Source organism: Protomyctophum parallelum (assembly GCF_964188405.1).
Source record: "Protomyctophum parallelum genome assembly, chromosome: 1".
Classification (NCBI taxonomy): domain Eukaryota; kingdom Metazoa; phylum Chordata; class Actinopteri; order Myctophiformes; family Myctophidae; genus Protomyctophum; species Protomyctophum parallelum.
Genome location: NC_139697.1, coordinates 21,163,955 through 21,176,480, shown reverse-complemented (window position 1 = coordinate 21,176,480; position 12,526 = coordinate 21,163,955). Strand labels below are relative to the sequence as shown.

General features: G+C 46.8%; 1 protein-coding gene across 2 annotated transcripts in view; it reads left to right on the top strand.

Annotated features, from left to right (window-relative positions):
- Window positions 1-12,526, top strand: part of ppp1r9a (protein phosphatase 1, regulatory subunit 9A) — a 90,078-nt gene that overhangs the window by 54,165 nt on the left and 23,387 nt on the right. For both annotated transcript variants that reach the window (XM_083787136.1, XM_083787135.1), the window contains exons 7-8: window positions 3,850-4,008; window positions 7,433-7,486. In XM_083787136.1, coding sequence (XP_083643262.1) covers window positions 3,850-4,008; window positions 7,433-7,486 — 213 coding nt within the window. The remainder of the gene's footprint in view (window positions 1-3,849; window positions 4,009-7,432; window positions 7,487-12,526) is intronic.

Genomic DNA, 12,526 nt, shown 5'->3' with positions numbered 1-12,526 from the left:
ACTCAAATCTTTGCTTCTGGGGGGGTCCCTAGAAAAAAACACATTTTCAGATGGGGGTTGGCGGCCAATTATTTTTCGGGGTCCTCGACGTGAAACAGTTTGAGAACCGCTGACATAGAAACATGTTTTTTTTTCCAGAAAACTGTCAGGATTTAGAAGACATTTTGTAGAATGGTCATCGGGTCTAAATGGGTTAAACCCATTGCGTTCCTCCTCCCCGCCATGCGTGTACTAGCTGGCAATAAGTGATGCATGTATTACATGCAAATTGTCCCCTTTTTATAGCCCACCCCTCCACGATCGCTGACCCCGCCTCCTCTAAATGGGGCCCGTCGTGGAGCGTATAGAATGCTGTTGCCCAGGCAACAGGGAAGCCAATGATGGAGATGCGATTCTCTGATGAGTGTCCAGACAAACACAAACGTATATAGTGACGTTAATAAGCTCAACGTGTCAAGACACTGTCGTTTTCTTTTTGTACTCCACCATTGAACAAATAATTTCACAAGGTTCAGTGATCCAATCAGACCAATCAATTTAGTCATTTTACAAAATCAATCTATTAAAATATATTCGTGTGAGATGTAAGACCTAATACAGTATAGTATTTTCTGTTAATTGCCCAGCTCTTGAAAGGATGGTACCACCGAGGGGCTAATCATGACGATGTGGGTTTGAATCAATCTTGTGTCACTTCCCGCCTATTATTCACTTTACTAATACGATCTAATGTAGAAACAAAGAAAGGGAGACTTGAGACCGATACACTCCTCTGCCTCTCCTGTCCTACTTTCTGACCACTAAAAGAAATTGCACCTGCTGAGTTTTTCCTCCACAAAACTAGGTCATATGCCAAGTCATCTGTGGAATCTTACATATTTATTTTTGTATTACAAGAGTAAATGGTAAATGGTGCATTTATATAGCGCCTTTATCCAAGGCGCTTTACATATATTGTGCATTACATTCACCCATTCACACACACATTCATACACCGATTGCGGCAGAAGCCATGCAAGGTACCAACCAGCACATCGGGAGCAATTTGGGGTTCAGGGTCTTGCCCAAGTGGACAGGAGGAGCCGGGATTCGAACCGCCGACCCATGGATCATTGGACGACCTGCTCTACCTCCTGAGCCACAGTCGCCTGAGTAAGACGGCATTAGGCGTACCTCGGTCTAGCAGTGAGATCAATCGATCTTTATTTCAGACCACATGGGCCGTAACAATCAACAATACAGGGGACAATACAACAGAAATAAATAAAAAACAGCAACAAAAACATAAAAAAAAACAAATCTAAAAAACATACAGGCACTCTTGTGTTTCCAGAAACAGGAAGAGTACCTGATGATGCTCTTCTGGGCGGAACCCCTTTTGGTGTTGGCATTATGTTATGCTTTAGCTATTGAAAAATAGCAGATCTACAAGCTCATAGTGCACCACCGAGTGGCGCGCTACGAGCTTGTAGGTCTGATTTTTTGAAAAATCGAAGAACGACGACTGACACAGAAACATAGCTTTTTCAGAAAACTGTCAGGATTTAAAAGACATTTTTAGAATCTGATCTCAGGTCAAAATGGGTTTTAAGCATGGTCAAAGTCATTATGATTCCATCATCATAAAACTGTACGTTAGATTCATGAGAACAGCGTCCAGAGTAGGAACACCACTGTTTACAAACACCTGTCCACCTCGGGAGCCTCAGCAGGATTCTGAGAGCATCATTATATAATATATGCCACCCGCAGCTTATTATATTTACCTTTTACTGTAGCCGCACCACAAGTGGGCAGTATACAGTGGTGTACAGTAAGCTTTAACCCATTTTGGACTGAGGTCGATTAAAAAAAGGCTTAAAAATCCTAACATCTTTCGGAAAAACCCATGTTTCTATGTCAGTGGTGCTCAACCTTTTTCATGTCAAGGACCCCCAGAATTATCTCTATTGGGCCACGGACCCCCATCTCAAAATATGTAGTTCCAGGGACCCCCCCAGAAGCCAATATTTTAGTTAAGAATGTTCGCTCTGAAATATATATTCAAAGATTTGTGACACATTTTCATGACTTTTCAAAAATAGCAGACCTACAAGCTCATAGTGCGCCACTCGGTGGCGCGCTATGAGCTTGTAGATCTGCTATTTTTCAATAGCTTAAAACACCAAAAGGGGTTCCCGCCCAAAATGGGTTTTAAAAAGGCGAGAGAATCGCAGACACTGACTAGTTAAGACGGCAGATACATTTCATGTAAAGGAATATAAATGGATAATGTGGATGGATGGCTGGCTGGAGGGTTCTGTTCTGTTCCGTTTGCAGTTCATTAAACAGCCTACTAACCCACTAATTAAGCATCATTGCTGGCAGCCAATACAAAATGGCACGCTTGCTGCTGCAGTGACCAGCATACCCTACTGACACACACATACAATACTGTAATGGAATATTATTATGAACAAGAAACACAATCTGAATAAAGAGCTCTTTCAAATTGTGTAACAACTATTCTACTACTACTGCTACTGCTACTGACTGCTACTGCTACTGACTGCTACTGCTACTGCTACTACTACTGACTGCTACTGCTACTGACTGCTACTGCTACTGCTACTACTACTGACTGCTACTGCTACTACTACTGACTGCTACTGCTACTGCTACTGACTGCTACTGCTACTGCTACTACTACTGACTGCTACTGCTACTGCTACTGCTACTACTACTGACTGCTACTGCTACTACTACTGACTGCTACTGCTACTACTACTGACTGCTACTGCTACTGACTGCTACTGCTACTACTACTACTACTGACTGCTACTGCTACTGACTGCTACTGCTACTGACTGCTACTGCTACTGCTACTGACTGCTACTGCTACTGACTGCTACTGCTACTGCTACTACTACTGACTGCTACTGCTACTGCTACTACTACTGACTGCTACTGCTACTACTACTGACTGCTACTGCTACTACTACTGACTGCTACTGCTACTACTACTGACTGCTACTGCTACTGACTGCTACTGCTACTGCTACTACTACTACTACTGACTGCTACTGACTGCTACTGCTACTGCTACTACTAGTGCTACTACTACTATTACTACTACTACTGCTACTATTCAACTATTCCGTCTATTGTGACAATAGAAGGAGCTCACATGCAAGTACCTTTAGGGATAATTAACCTATTTTTACCTCGAAATTTAAAAAACATCTTCTAAATCCTTTTTCTGAAATAAATATTTTCACAAATAGCTGCTATTTAGAGTATAAATAGAGTATTTATGCAGTTTTGAGACCAGGATTACTGCATGTTTTTTGTGAGGGTACCTTATACCTTAGGGGACACGGGGAGAACATGCAAACTCTGCACAGAAAAGGCCCTTTCGCCAACCCCCCCGCCTCGGGTATAATTATGGACACTGATGACGCGGGGGAGGAAACACGCCACCATGCAGCACCCACAGCGTCCCAAGCGGGAATCGAACCCAGGACCCAGTAACCTTGTGACGGCCAGAGTCACAAGTGACTCTTAATTGAATAATTAACAGGCCATCACCAGGTAACGATGATTGACACCTGGCAATCTCCCTACTCAGGATATAGTTGCCACAGGTGTGTCACTCTGGGTGTGAGAAAACAGTTTGTGTGCTGGCAGCAGCTCTCAAGGACAGTGCCCAGCACTCTGCACTCTTCTCTATCTGTTTGTTTATTTTTACCTTCTGAGTAGCTCGAGTTAGAGCATGTTTAGAAACGTATGCACAATGTTTTACGGGTCCATTTGTACGCTATTTGAGTTAACGCTGAGGATTTGACTGTGTACTCATGTGCTCCTTCAAAGCAGACAGGGGAGTACGCCACGGACGAGGAGGACGGGGGATCGGCGGTGCCGGGGGACGACGGGGAGAAGAACATCGAGGTGTTTGATCTCCCAGAGACGGAGGACATCTTGTCCCCCTCGGACCTGGACGCCACTAAACTCTACCAGAAGTTCAGAGAGGTAAACCGTGATCCGTTTCTCACATCTACATGTGATTCAGTCTCTTTACATAAAGGTACCGTATAATGCAATACAGTGAATCCAACAGAATATTGTATCTTGTCACATACTTATATCTTGGGCCATAGGCACGTGCAAACATAGGCATCAAAGGGCCCCTGCCCTTCTAAGTAAGTAAGTAAGTAGCCTTGCCGAGCCATGAGGCCCATAGGGGCCGGGCAGGAGCCTATCTCCTGTTTCTGTAGCGTGAGGCAGCTTGATGTACAAGTACACCCCCTGGACATAACGCTAGTATGTCGCAATTTACAATTTACAATTTAGGCATTTAGCAGACGCTCTTAATCCAGAGCGACTTACAATAAGCAAGAACAAAAGCATGGGAATACATCACAAAAAAGCATTTATCATAAAACATGCGTAAGCTAAGAAAGTAACAGTGGAATATCTATATTATGAGACTATACATATAAACTATATATATATACTAGTACTACTATGCTATACATATGTACTATGGCGTGCTATGACTATATACAATGCAATTATAGTGCCGTCTACATAACATGCTATAAGTCTGTATCAGATGCTATCTAAGTCAACAGAAATGCTATCTAAGGGGGTAGGGCAGGGGTCGGCAACCCAAGATGTTGAATGAGCCATTTTCGACCAAAATAATTAATTCAAAATCTATCTGGAGCCGCAAAAAAAATGTAAGCCTTAAAATGCTTATATAATGAAGACAACAGGGCTGCAAGTGGATATTAGCCTATCTATCAAAATAAAAAGTGCGCTATGGTTCAAGCCCGTTCGGAAATAGCGCACTGTGCAATGCAAACTAATAGGCGAGTGCGCTCCCGGTGCGCATTTCCGAACGCAGTCAACGCACCCTCCATTATTATGCCATGTTTTTTGCATTGTGTTCTTACCCGTTTAATGTGATTTCTGTGTGTGGACATCGCTGGAGAGCTTCTCAACATTGGGCATGTAAAATGTCACTTTAATCTTCACACACGACTGCAAGCTCTCATCGGTGAGGCGTGTGCGGTATTTGGATTTAATGTAGTTCATGTTTGAGAATATCTGCTCACAAAAGTACGTTGATCCAAAGATGGATAATACTCCAAATGCGAGTTTCTTCATGTTCACATAATTGTCTGGAAGAGCATTCCATGTTTTCCACACAAGTGTGTGGGAAAGCAGAAGGGAGCAAACTTTTAAGAAGTGGATTGCAGCTAATTAAACTCCACCACTGCTGGCTGCTGCTTTGCTGTTTCGTTGCAACCCGGGAGATAATAAAACGTCTATATGACTCCTTCATATAGTCACCGTCTGTGAATGGCTTGCCACGTTTTATTTATTGTTTGATAGTTTGTCACTGCAGATTTAGCCATGGTGCGTCATGGCAACTGCAGCCTGTTTTACGCAATTGCTACATTTACATTGTAAACGTGTACATAAACATTCAGATTCCAAATATAAAGTCCTCGCCACATGTGCCACGGGTGTTAGAATGTTGCTGGTACAGCGATTAGCATTGCTGCATCCCGCGTTGTTTAATAAAAAGCATTTTTATCCGAGCAGTTATTTGCTGGCCATTGGCTTTCAACTACGCGCCCCCACCCGGTGTGCAACTGTTTCCCAACCCCGTTTGAGAAAAGGGGCGCTCGGATAAAAATGCTTTTTATTAAACAACGCGGGATGCAGCAATGCTAATCGCTGTACCAGCACATTTCTAACTCCCGTGGCACATGTGGCGAGGACTTTATATTTTAAATCGGAATGTTTATATACACGTTTGGACTGCGATTGCGTAAAACAGGCTGCTGTTGCGTCATGACTGACAGTCATGTTTCAGGGCTATACTGCAGATTAAGCATACAGGCAATCCATCATAATATTTATTCTACACACTTTTTACAAAATTGGGAAACTTAAGAATGTTTCTGTCACGTTTGGCCTCCTACAGAAACCATAAATGAAAAATAAAAATGTGAAAAAATAAACATTATACATTTTCATAGATTCTTTTGTAATGCTACAGGGAGCCACTAGGGGAGTGCTCAAGAGCCGCAAGCGGCTCTTGAGCCGCCGGTTGCCGACCCCTGGGGTAGGGTAAGTGCTATGGGCCATGATGGAGTCTGAAAAGGTGGGTTTTCAGACTACGGCGGAAGATTGGGAGTGATGCTGCAGTTTTGACTGCAATGGGAAGTGCATTCCACAGTTTTGGAGCCAGAAGGGAGAAGAGTTTGGGACGTGTGGAGCGTTGTCCCGGCGTTTTAGTGAGGGTACTTCCAGCTTCCCTGCGTTGGCTGATCTGAGTGCGCGGGAGGGTTTGTAGGGTTCAATCATACTTGCAAGATATGCCCCCAAAAAATGCCAAAAATTATATGAAAAAAAAGCATAAGATGGGGCCCAGTGTTTCAACCTGTATTTTGACCCCTTGCTTACTATAGCCTTCCTCGCACACAAAAAAAACAACCTTTTGTCAGCCTTATACAACATCACCTCGGAGCATTTCATTCTTTTGACAGTAGACTCATTTTTTGCACTTTAGGCAATGGAGGCAGCTGGTCATATTGATTGAACACGCCACGGCTACTTTTGGCACTGTACCGTTTCCTGTCTCTCTCTACCCCCAACTGCCACTATGGCTACGTGTGATACATTTAATTAATGGGCCGCACGCTGCTGGGGATATCAAGTGGAGACGACAATGTTAATCCCTCTGTCCCAATCCCTCACCAATCATTTTGCTCTCTCTCTCTCTCTCTCTCGTTTTCCCGTTCTTCGTTACCCTGTTCTTCGTTATGTCCCTCTCCCACCGCATTGCGTATATCATCACTTTTTTTATGTAAACACACTTTCGATGTGTGCATCATTCAAGTACTCGTGCGCACAGTTTCTGTTTCCTGATGGGTTTGTTTGTTTGTTTTTTGGTTTGTTTTTTCACTCTTGAGCCGCTGTCCTATAGCGCTTTATTTTTATCAAGAAAACATTGGAACAAATATGGATTGGTCGGTCGTGTTGTATCGTTATGTTATGTCTTCATTTGATCATATCAAAAGTCGAAATCGAATATATGCCAAGAGATGCTGAATAAGCCACCATTGGCACTCGGCAGTGTGCTCGTCAATATCCAACCAAAAGGACTATTGTCTGTCTATCTATCTCTGGGCTTCCTCTGCTTGCGTGCGTGCGTGTTGGTGCGTGTGCGTGGTGTGTGCGCCGCGGTGCTGACTGTCATGGAGGACAGGGTCGGCTGCCTCCATCCATCACACTAGTGTGTATGGGCAGCGATGACTCCAATGAGCCTGTGCAGCCATGCGTCTGATCATCTGACCGCCTTGCCTTCTTCTCTCACTCTGTGTGTGTCTCTCTCTCTCCCTCTCTTATCTCCACTTTGCCTCGATCTCCCAACCCACAGCTGCAGATCAAACACACCGTCACAGAGGCCGAGATCCAGAAGCTAAAAAGCAAGGTAAGCCGCCTTGGTGTGTATTAACATGAGTGCTGGGTTGTGTTTACATTTTGATTGGCTAAGCTGTCACGTCAGCTGACGGTTGACAGATGCGTGGTGGGTGCATTAACTGGCCGCTGGGAAAATCAGACGCCACTAATTGCATCAGGAAGTGGGCCGGATTAGAACGTCGGAGTTTGGTTCAGGCTGGTTGGCCATGAAGTTCTGTGAAGAGATGTTGATGATGACAGCCGGGCTTATATCCTATTCAGACTGTGGCCATACTAACTTGATTATAATAACGTGTAGCATTATCATGAATGGACTTTGCTGTCATTATCGTCATAGCTTGAAGATGCCATTATTAAAATAAGTGTTTAATAGAACTATGTTCTGATAGTACGCAGTGCTATTGAGTTTGTTTGGTAAACAGAAAGTGCATTTGCTGGTCAGGATGGCACTATTATTGGAATGGGAGAGAGAACTCGTACAAAATTCAAGGATAAACGAGTGGAATTGGAAGTGATTACACAAAGAAATGAGCACACACAAAGTTACAACTCTATATGCATTTTAAGCTCCTGAATGCAGGGTACCGGTACTCGTTCCTGATTGGATTAAATTGGCAACCCACCTGGCTGAAACTTTATTTCCTGTTAAAGCTGGAGAGCTCTGTAATGTTTAGAGCTTGTTTGTTTTAACCAAATTATCGCTTACCCTACCTTTTTTAAATATCTGTGAAAAATACAAGATTGAACCATCAGAAGTCAGCCATTTCAGATGTATCGTTGAAACATATATATATTTTAGGAGTAGTTCCTTTTCTTGGCTCTCAGTTTCACCCAGTCTTCTCGGGGGAGGAAATAGAGGGAACAGCGTGCATCTTCGCACGAGAGTTGAAGTTGTCATACTCTCTCTGCATTTTGAAATCGAGCTGTGAGCGTGCATGTGTGCAATCTAGTGTAGTATGCATGTGGGTGTATGTGCACAGCCAAAGAATGTCCTGACTTGATAAATTTCCAGCAGAATTGGGCTGTACTGTAAGTTTATATATTGTAAAATGCAATAGAAGAGAAGCTGTTAGGTCCACGGTTATGAGTCTAAACACAGACACCTTAAATTATAAATGGTGCCTTTATCCGAGGCACTTTGCATAGATATTGTGCATTACATTCACGCATTCACACACCGATGGCGGAGGAAACCATGCAAGGCACCAACCTGCACATCGGGAGCAGTTAGGGGTTCAGTGTCTTGCTCAAGGACACTTTGACACTAACTCTGGGGGAGCCCACAGGGATCGAACTGGGAACCTCACGGTTCCCATCCAGCTGTTCTACCGGACACTCTACCCCTGAGCCACTGCCGCTGTTCAGGTTATCATAATACTATAACACTTACACCTGCAATACATCAATAACAAAAATGTTATTTTGCCCAATCTGTATGGTAGAGACTAGAGTATACAGTAACTAACACAACTGCAGTGGTTGTAGTCGGTCTATCCGCTCTTCTATTGAGATCTTTTGATCTCGTGGATCGCTACAGGTTGACAAGGCATCGTATGAAAGACACAATGTGTCCTCTGTCCAAAATAAATGGTCTTTCTGTTATGGCAAGTAGTAGACATTTTGGCACTCACGCACAAGACCCGGGTTTGTGTTAGCCGTATTGGACGCAAAAGTTACTGAAGTACTTTATATTTATTACAACTGATAACACTTTATTGTGGCGCATATATGGGCATAAAATCACCCCCGTGTGAAGTGAGGGGTGCTCTTATCATCATACGTCATCATACATCATCACAGGAGGGTCTAGTGCCCCTCAAAAATGACACAGACCGAACAGACACAACAGGTACTCTGATAATGGGTACAGCGGGCCTCGCATAACTGGGTGTGGGCATGCATTCCCAGCTTTACGTACGTCTTTCTCGATTTTTGCATATAGTTTGTCTAGTATAGTAATAATTATCATTATCACAATAACCGTTGGTGTTAATTAGTTCACATAGACAACACCTCTGCTTTTGTATTTAGTGAGAGTCGTGAGACTGAGATGATAAGTAGTAGGGCTTCAAGTACTCCCGTTTTGGAGGCGGTTATTCCAAAACAACTGATGGAGTTTATGAGTAGCAATGCACAGAGACTGTGCTACTTTAAGACATTACTTATCAGTTACACCCCATGAAGCCTTGAAGTCATGGAGGTTTCTTTGTTTTCTTAATTTGATGAGCAGCAAATGCAAGGCTTCATAGGGTTTGTAATTAAACAAGAGGTTTACGCGCCTCCGCCGCACTCACATCTAGCTTTAAATAAATTACAAATAAAATTGTCTTCCCATCATGCACCTGTAACCCACGGGAGTCCATTTGGTTCCATTTGTACGTACGCTCTCAGAGTTAAATTAGCATTTGATTTTACAATATAAATCGGGGGTCCCAGAGATAGAAATGCCATTAAATGAGGGTCCGTAGACTAATGCATGTCAAACTGGGGGTCCTTGAAATTAAACCGGCTGAGAATCACTGCTAGAGCCGTATAAATCTTCTCTTATGGCATATCTTTTCAAATGGGGGGTTCCGCGGGGCTAATTAGTGTCAATTTGGGGGTCCTTGACATGAAAGAGTTTGGGAACCAAAATATGAATATAACCTCAAAAAGATCCCACAGTAAAGTGGCAGGGAGGGTGAGAGAAAGAGGTAAAAAGGACACGTACTCCGTTTAATGTCATATTATACCATATTTTAACCTGAGGTCATGTGACCTCAATATGACATGGCTATGGAATATATATAGAGCAAACCCTAGGTTAAAATGTACAACAACGCTTGAGTCTTATAAGGGCCGAACTACTGAGCACTATATCGAGCCACGCCGGAACGTATTCCTACTGTTTAAGACTGACCGTTTTAAAAGGTGCCCACGTGAGGGAACAGCCACAACGCTCTGTATAACTTTGAAAGGGGAGCGTTTGGAAGCCATTTCCCAACATGTCACCTACAGAGCGGAGGAGATGTTGGCTACGTGAAGCGATCTGCCGCAGAGCCGTGAGATGCGTCATCTGTGCCGTCTGGTCGACGCTTCCGACCGCGGCCGCGTTCGTGGCGCTCTGCAGGTTCAGCGTGCTCCGTCCCGTCGCCTGGCTGACCGACAGTCGCCTGACGGACGCCGTCTGTCACTGCGCTCTGATGTTCGCCGGGTTCCTCCTGGCCATCGGAGTGGCCGACTTCCTCCTGGAAGTCTGTTCAAAGGTGGATCTTTTCGATCGGCCGCTTGCTGACTTCCTCCCGGGCCGCTTATCCGCAGTTTGGTCGCGGCGGCAACAGCTCCACCAGAGAGCTCCGGACATCCCCCGTCGGACCGTCGTCCGCTGCGTAATCTGCGCCGTCTTGTCGACGCTTCCGGCCGCGGCCGCGTTCGTGGCGCTCGGCCGGTTCGGCCTGGACACCGCCGTCTTTCCCTGCGTCCTGACGTTCGCCGGGGTCCTCCTGGCCGTCGGAGCGGCCGACTTCCTCCTGGGATATCACGCGGTGGTCCCGTCTATCGCCCGTTCGAAGATGGATCTCTTTGACCGGCTGCTTCACCCTCGCCAGACGGTCCGCTCTCTCTTGCATTGCGTCATGGGAGTCCTGGTGGCCTGGTGTTGCGCCGTAGCCGTCGGCGGAAGATACGGGGCGCTCGGCTACCCGTGCACGACACGCCACGACGCCGGCGGCGCCGCTCCGCTGTGTCTGAACGAGCACTCCCTCGTCCTGCTGTTAGCGGGGGCCTTTTTCGGCCTCAGTCACAGCCTGCTGGGCGTGGTCCACAACATGAACTACGTGGCCTTCCCCGCTGTTCAGCAAAGCAAGTTCGCTCGCTTCATGGGCGCCTTTCCTTCGGTGGTCAGACGCAGCACCGCCCAGAGCGCGTGTCTCGTCCGCGACTACCTCGCCGTGTATTACTTCCTGGGATACGTCCCCAGAAAGTGGATCTGTGAAACGCTGAATCTTCAGCTGGACGGCTCCGTCTACCCTCTGGATTCCATGGTGGGGATGCTGGACGTCCCTCTGGTGTACCACCTCTGGCTCAGTGGCGCCTTCCTCCTGTTCCAGTCGTACGTCGTCGTGCTGATCGTCAGGATCTTCGCGACGGACGCGCTCAGTTTCCCCGTCCAGTCGTCGTCGTCTTCCGTCGAGGACGAGCGTCACTGTCTCGCCGCGGTCATCGCCGCCTGCGAGCAGCAGCCGACGATCATGAAGTTTTTAGCTCTGCGGGACTTGGCGTCGCTGTCCCGGCACTCTCCTTCGCGACGTCTCGAGGTCTTCAGTCTGAGTCCGCCGGAGGCGGGTGGCCGTCCCCATAACTGGAACGCCATCAGCGAGGGGTGTCTGTCTCTGCTGTCCGACCTGACCCGTAGGCTCGTCGCTCACCGTGACACTGTAGTCGCCGCTGACGGCAGGGCCGAGTCCCCCCGGTCTACCGGCGGCATCCAGACGTCTGCGCAGTCGCACGGCTCCGCGTGCTCGCCGGACCTGGACAGTCTTCCTTTGTCCCACCCGGCCATGCGGCGCCTTGAACAACCCTCGGCCTGTTACGGCTCTGAGCAGAGCCCGCACATTACGAGGAGGGGCCCAAAACTCTGGTCCACCCCCGCGTGCTCACAGGCAGATGATGGCGGTTGCCCATCAGCCCCAGACCCGTTCTTCCAGAACAGACGAAGAGAACAGGTCAGTCCTTTGACCTCCCCTGCCCCGAGGCACCACCTCACCGATCCCCTGGAGCCCTCCTCGCCTCGGTACGGCTCTGTGCAGAGCCCACGCGTTACGAGGAGGGGCCCAAAACTCTGGTCCACCCCCCCCACATGCTCACAGGCCTACGGCGGTTGCCCATCGACCCCTGACCCGGCGGTGCCCATCCCAACCATGGCGGTCTCCGAACCCAGTCTCCCGGCTCGGTTCTTCCAGAACGTACAAGAAAGGGTTAGTTCTTTGACTGCCCCGCGGCGCCTCACCGATCCCCCCCCGGAGCCCTCCTCACCTTGGTATGGCTCTGTGCAGAGCCCCCCCATTGTGAA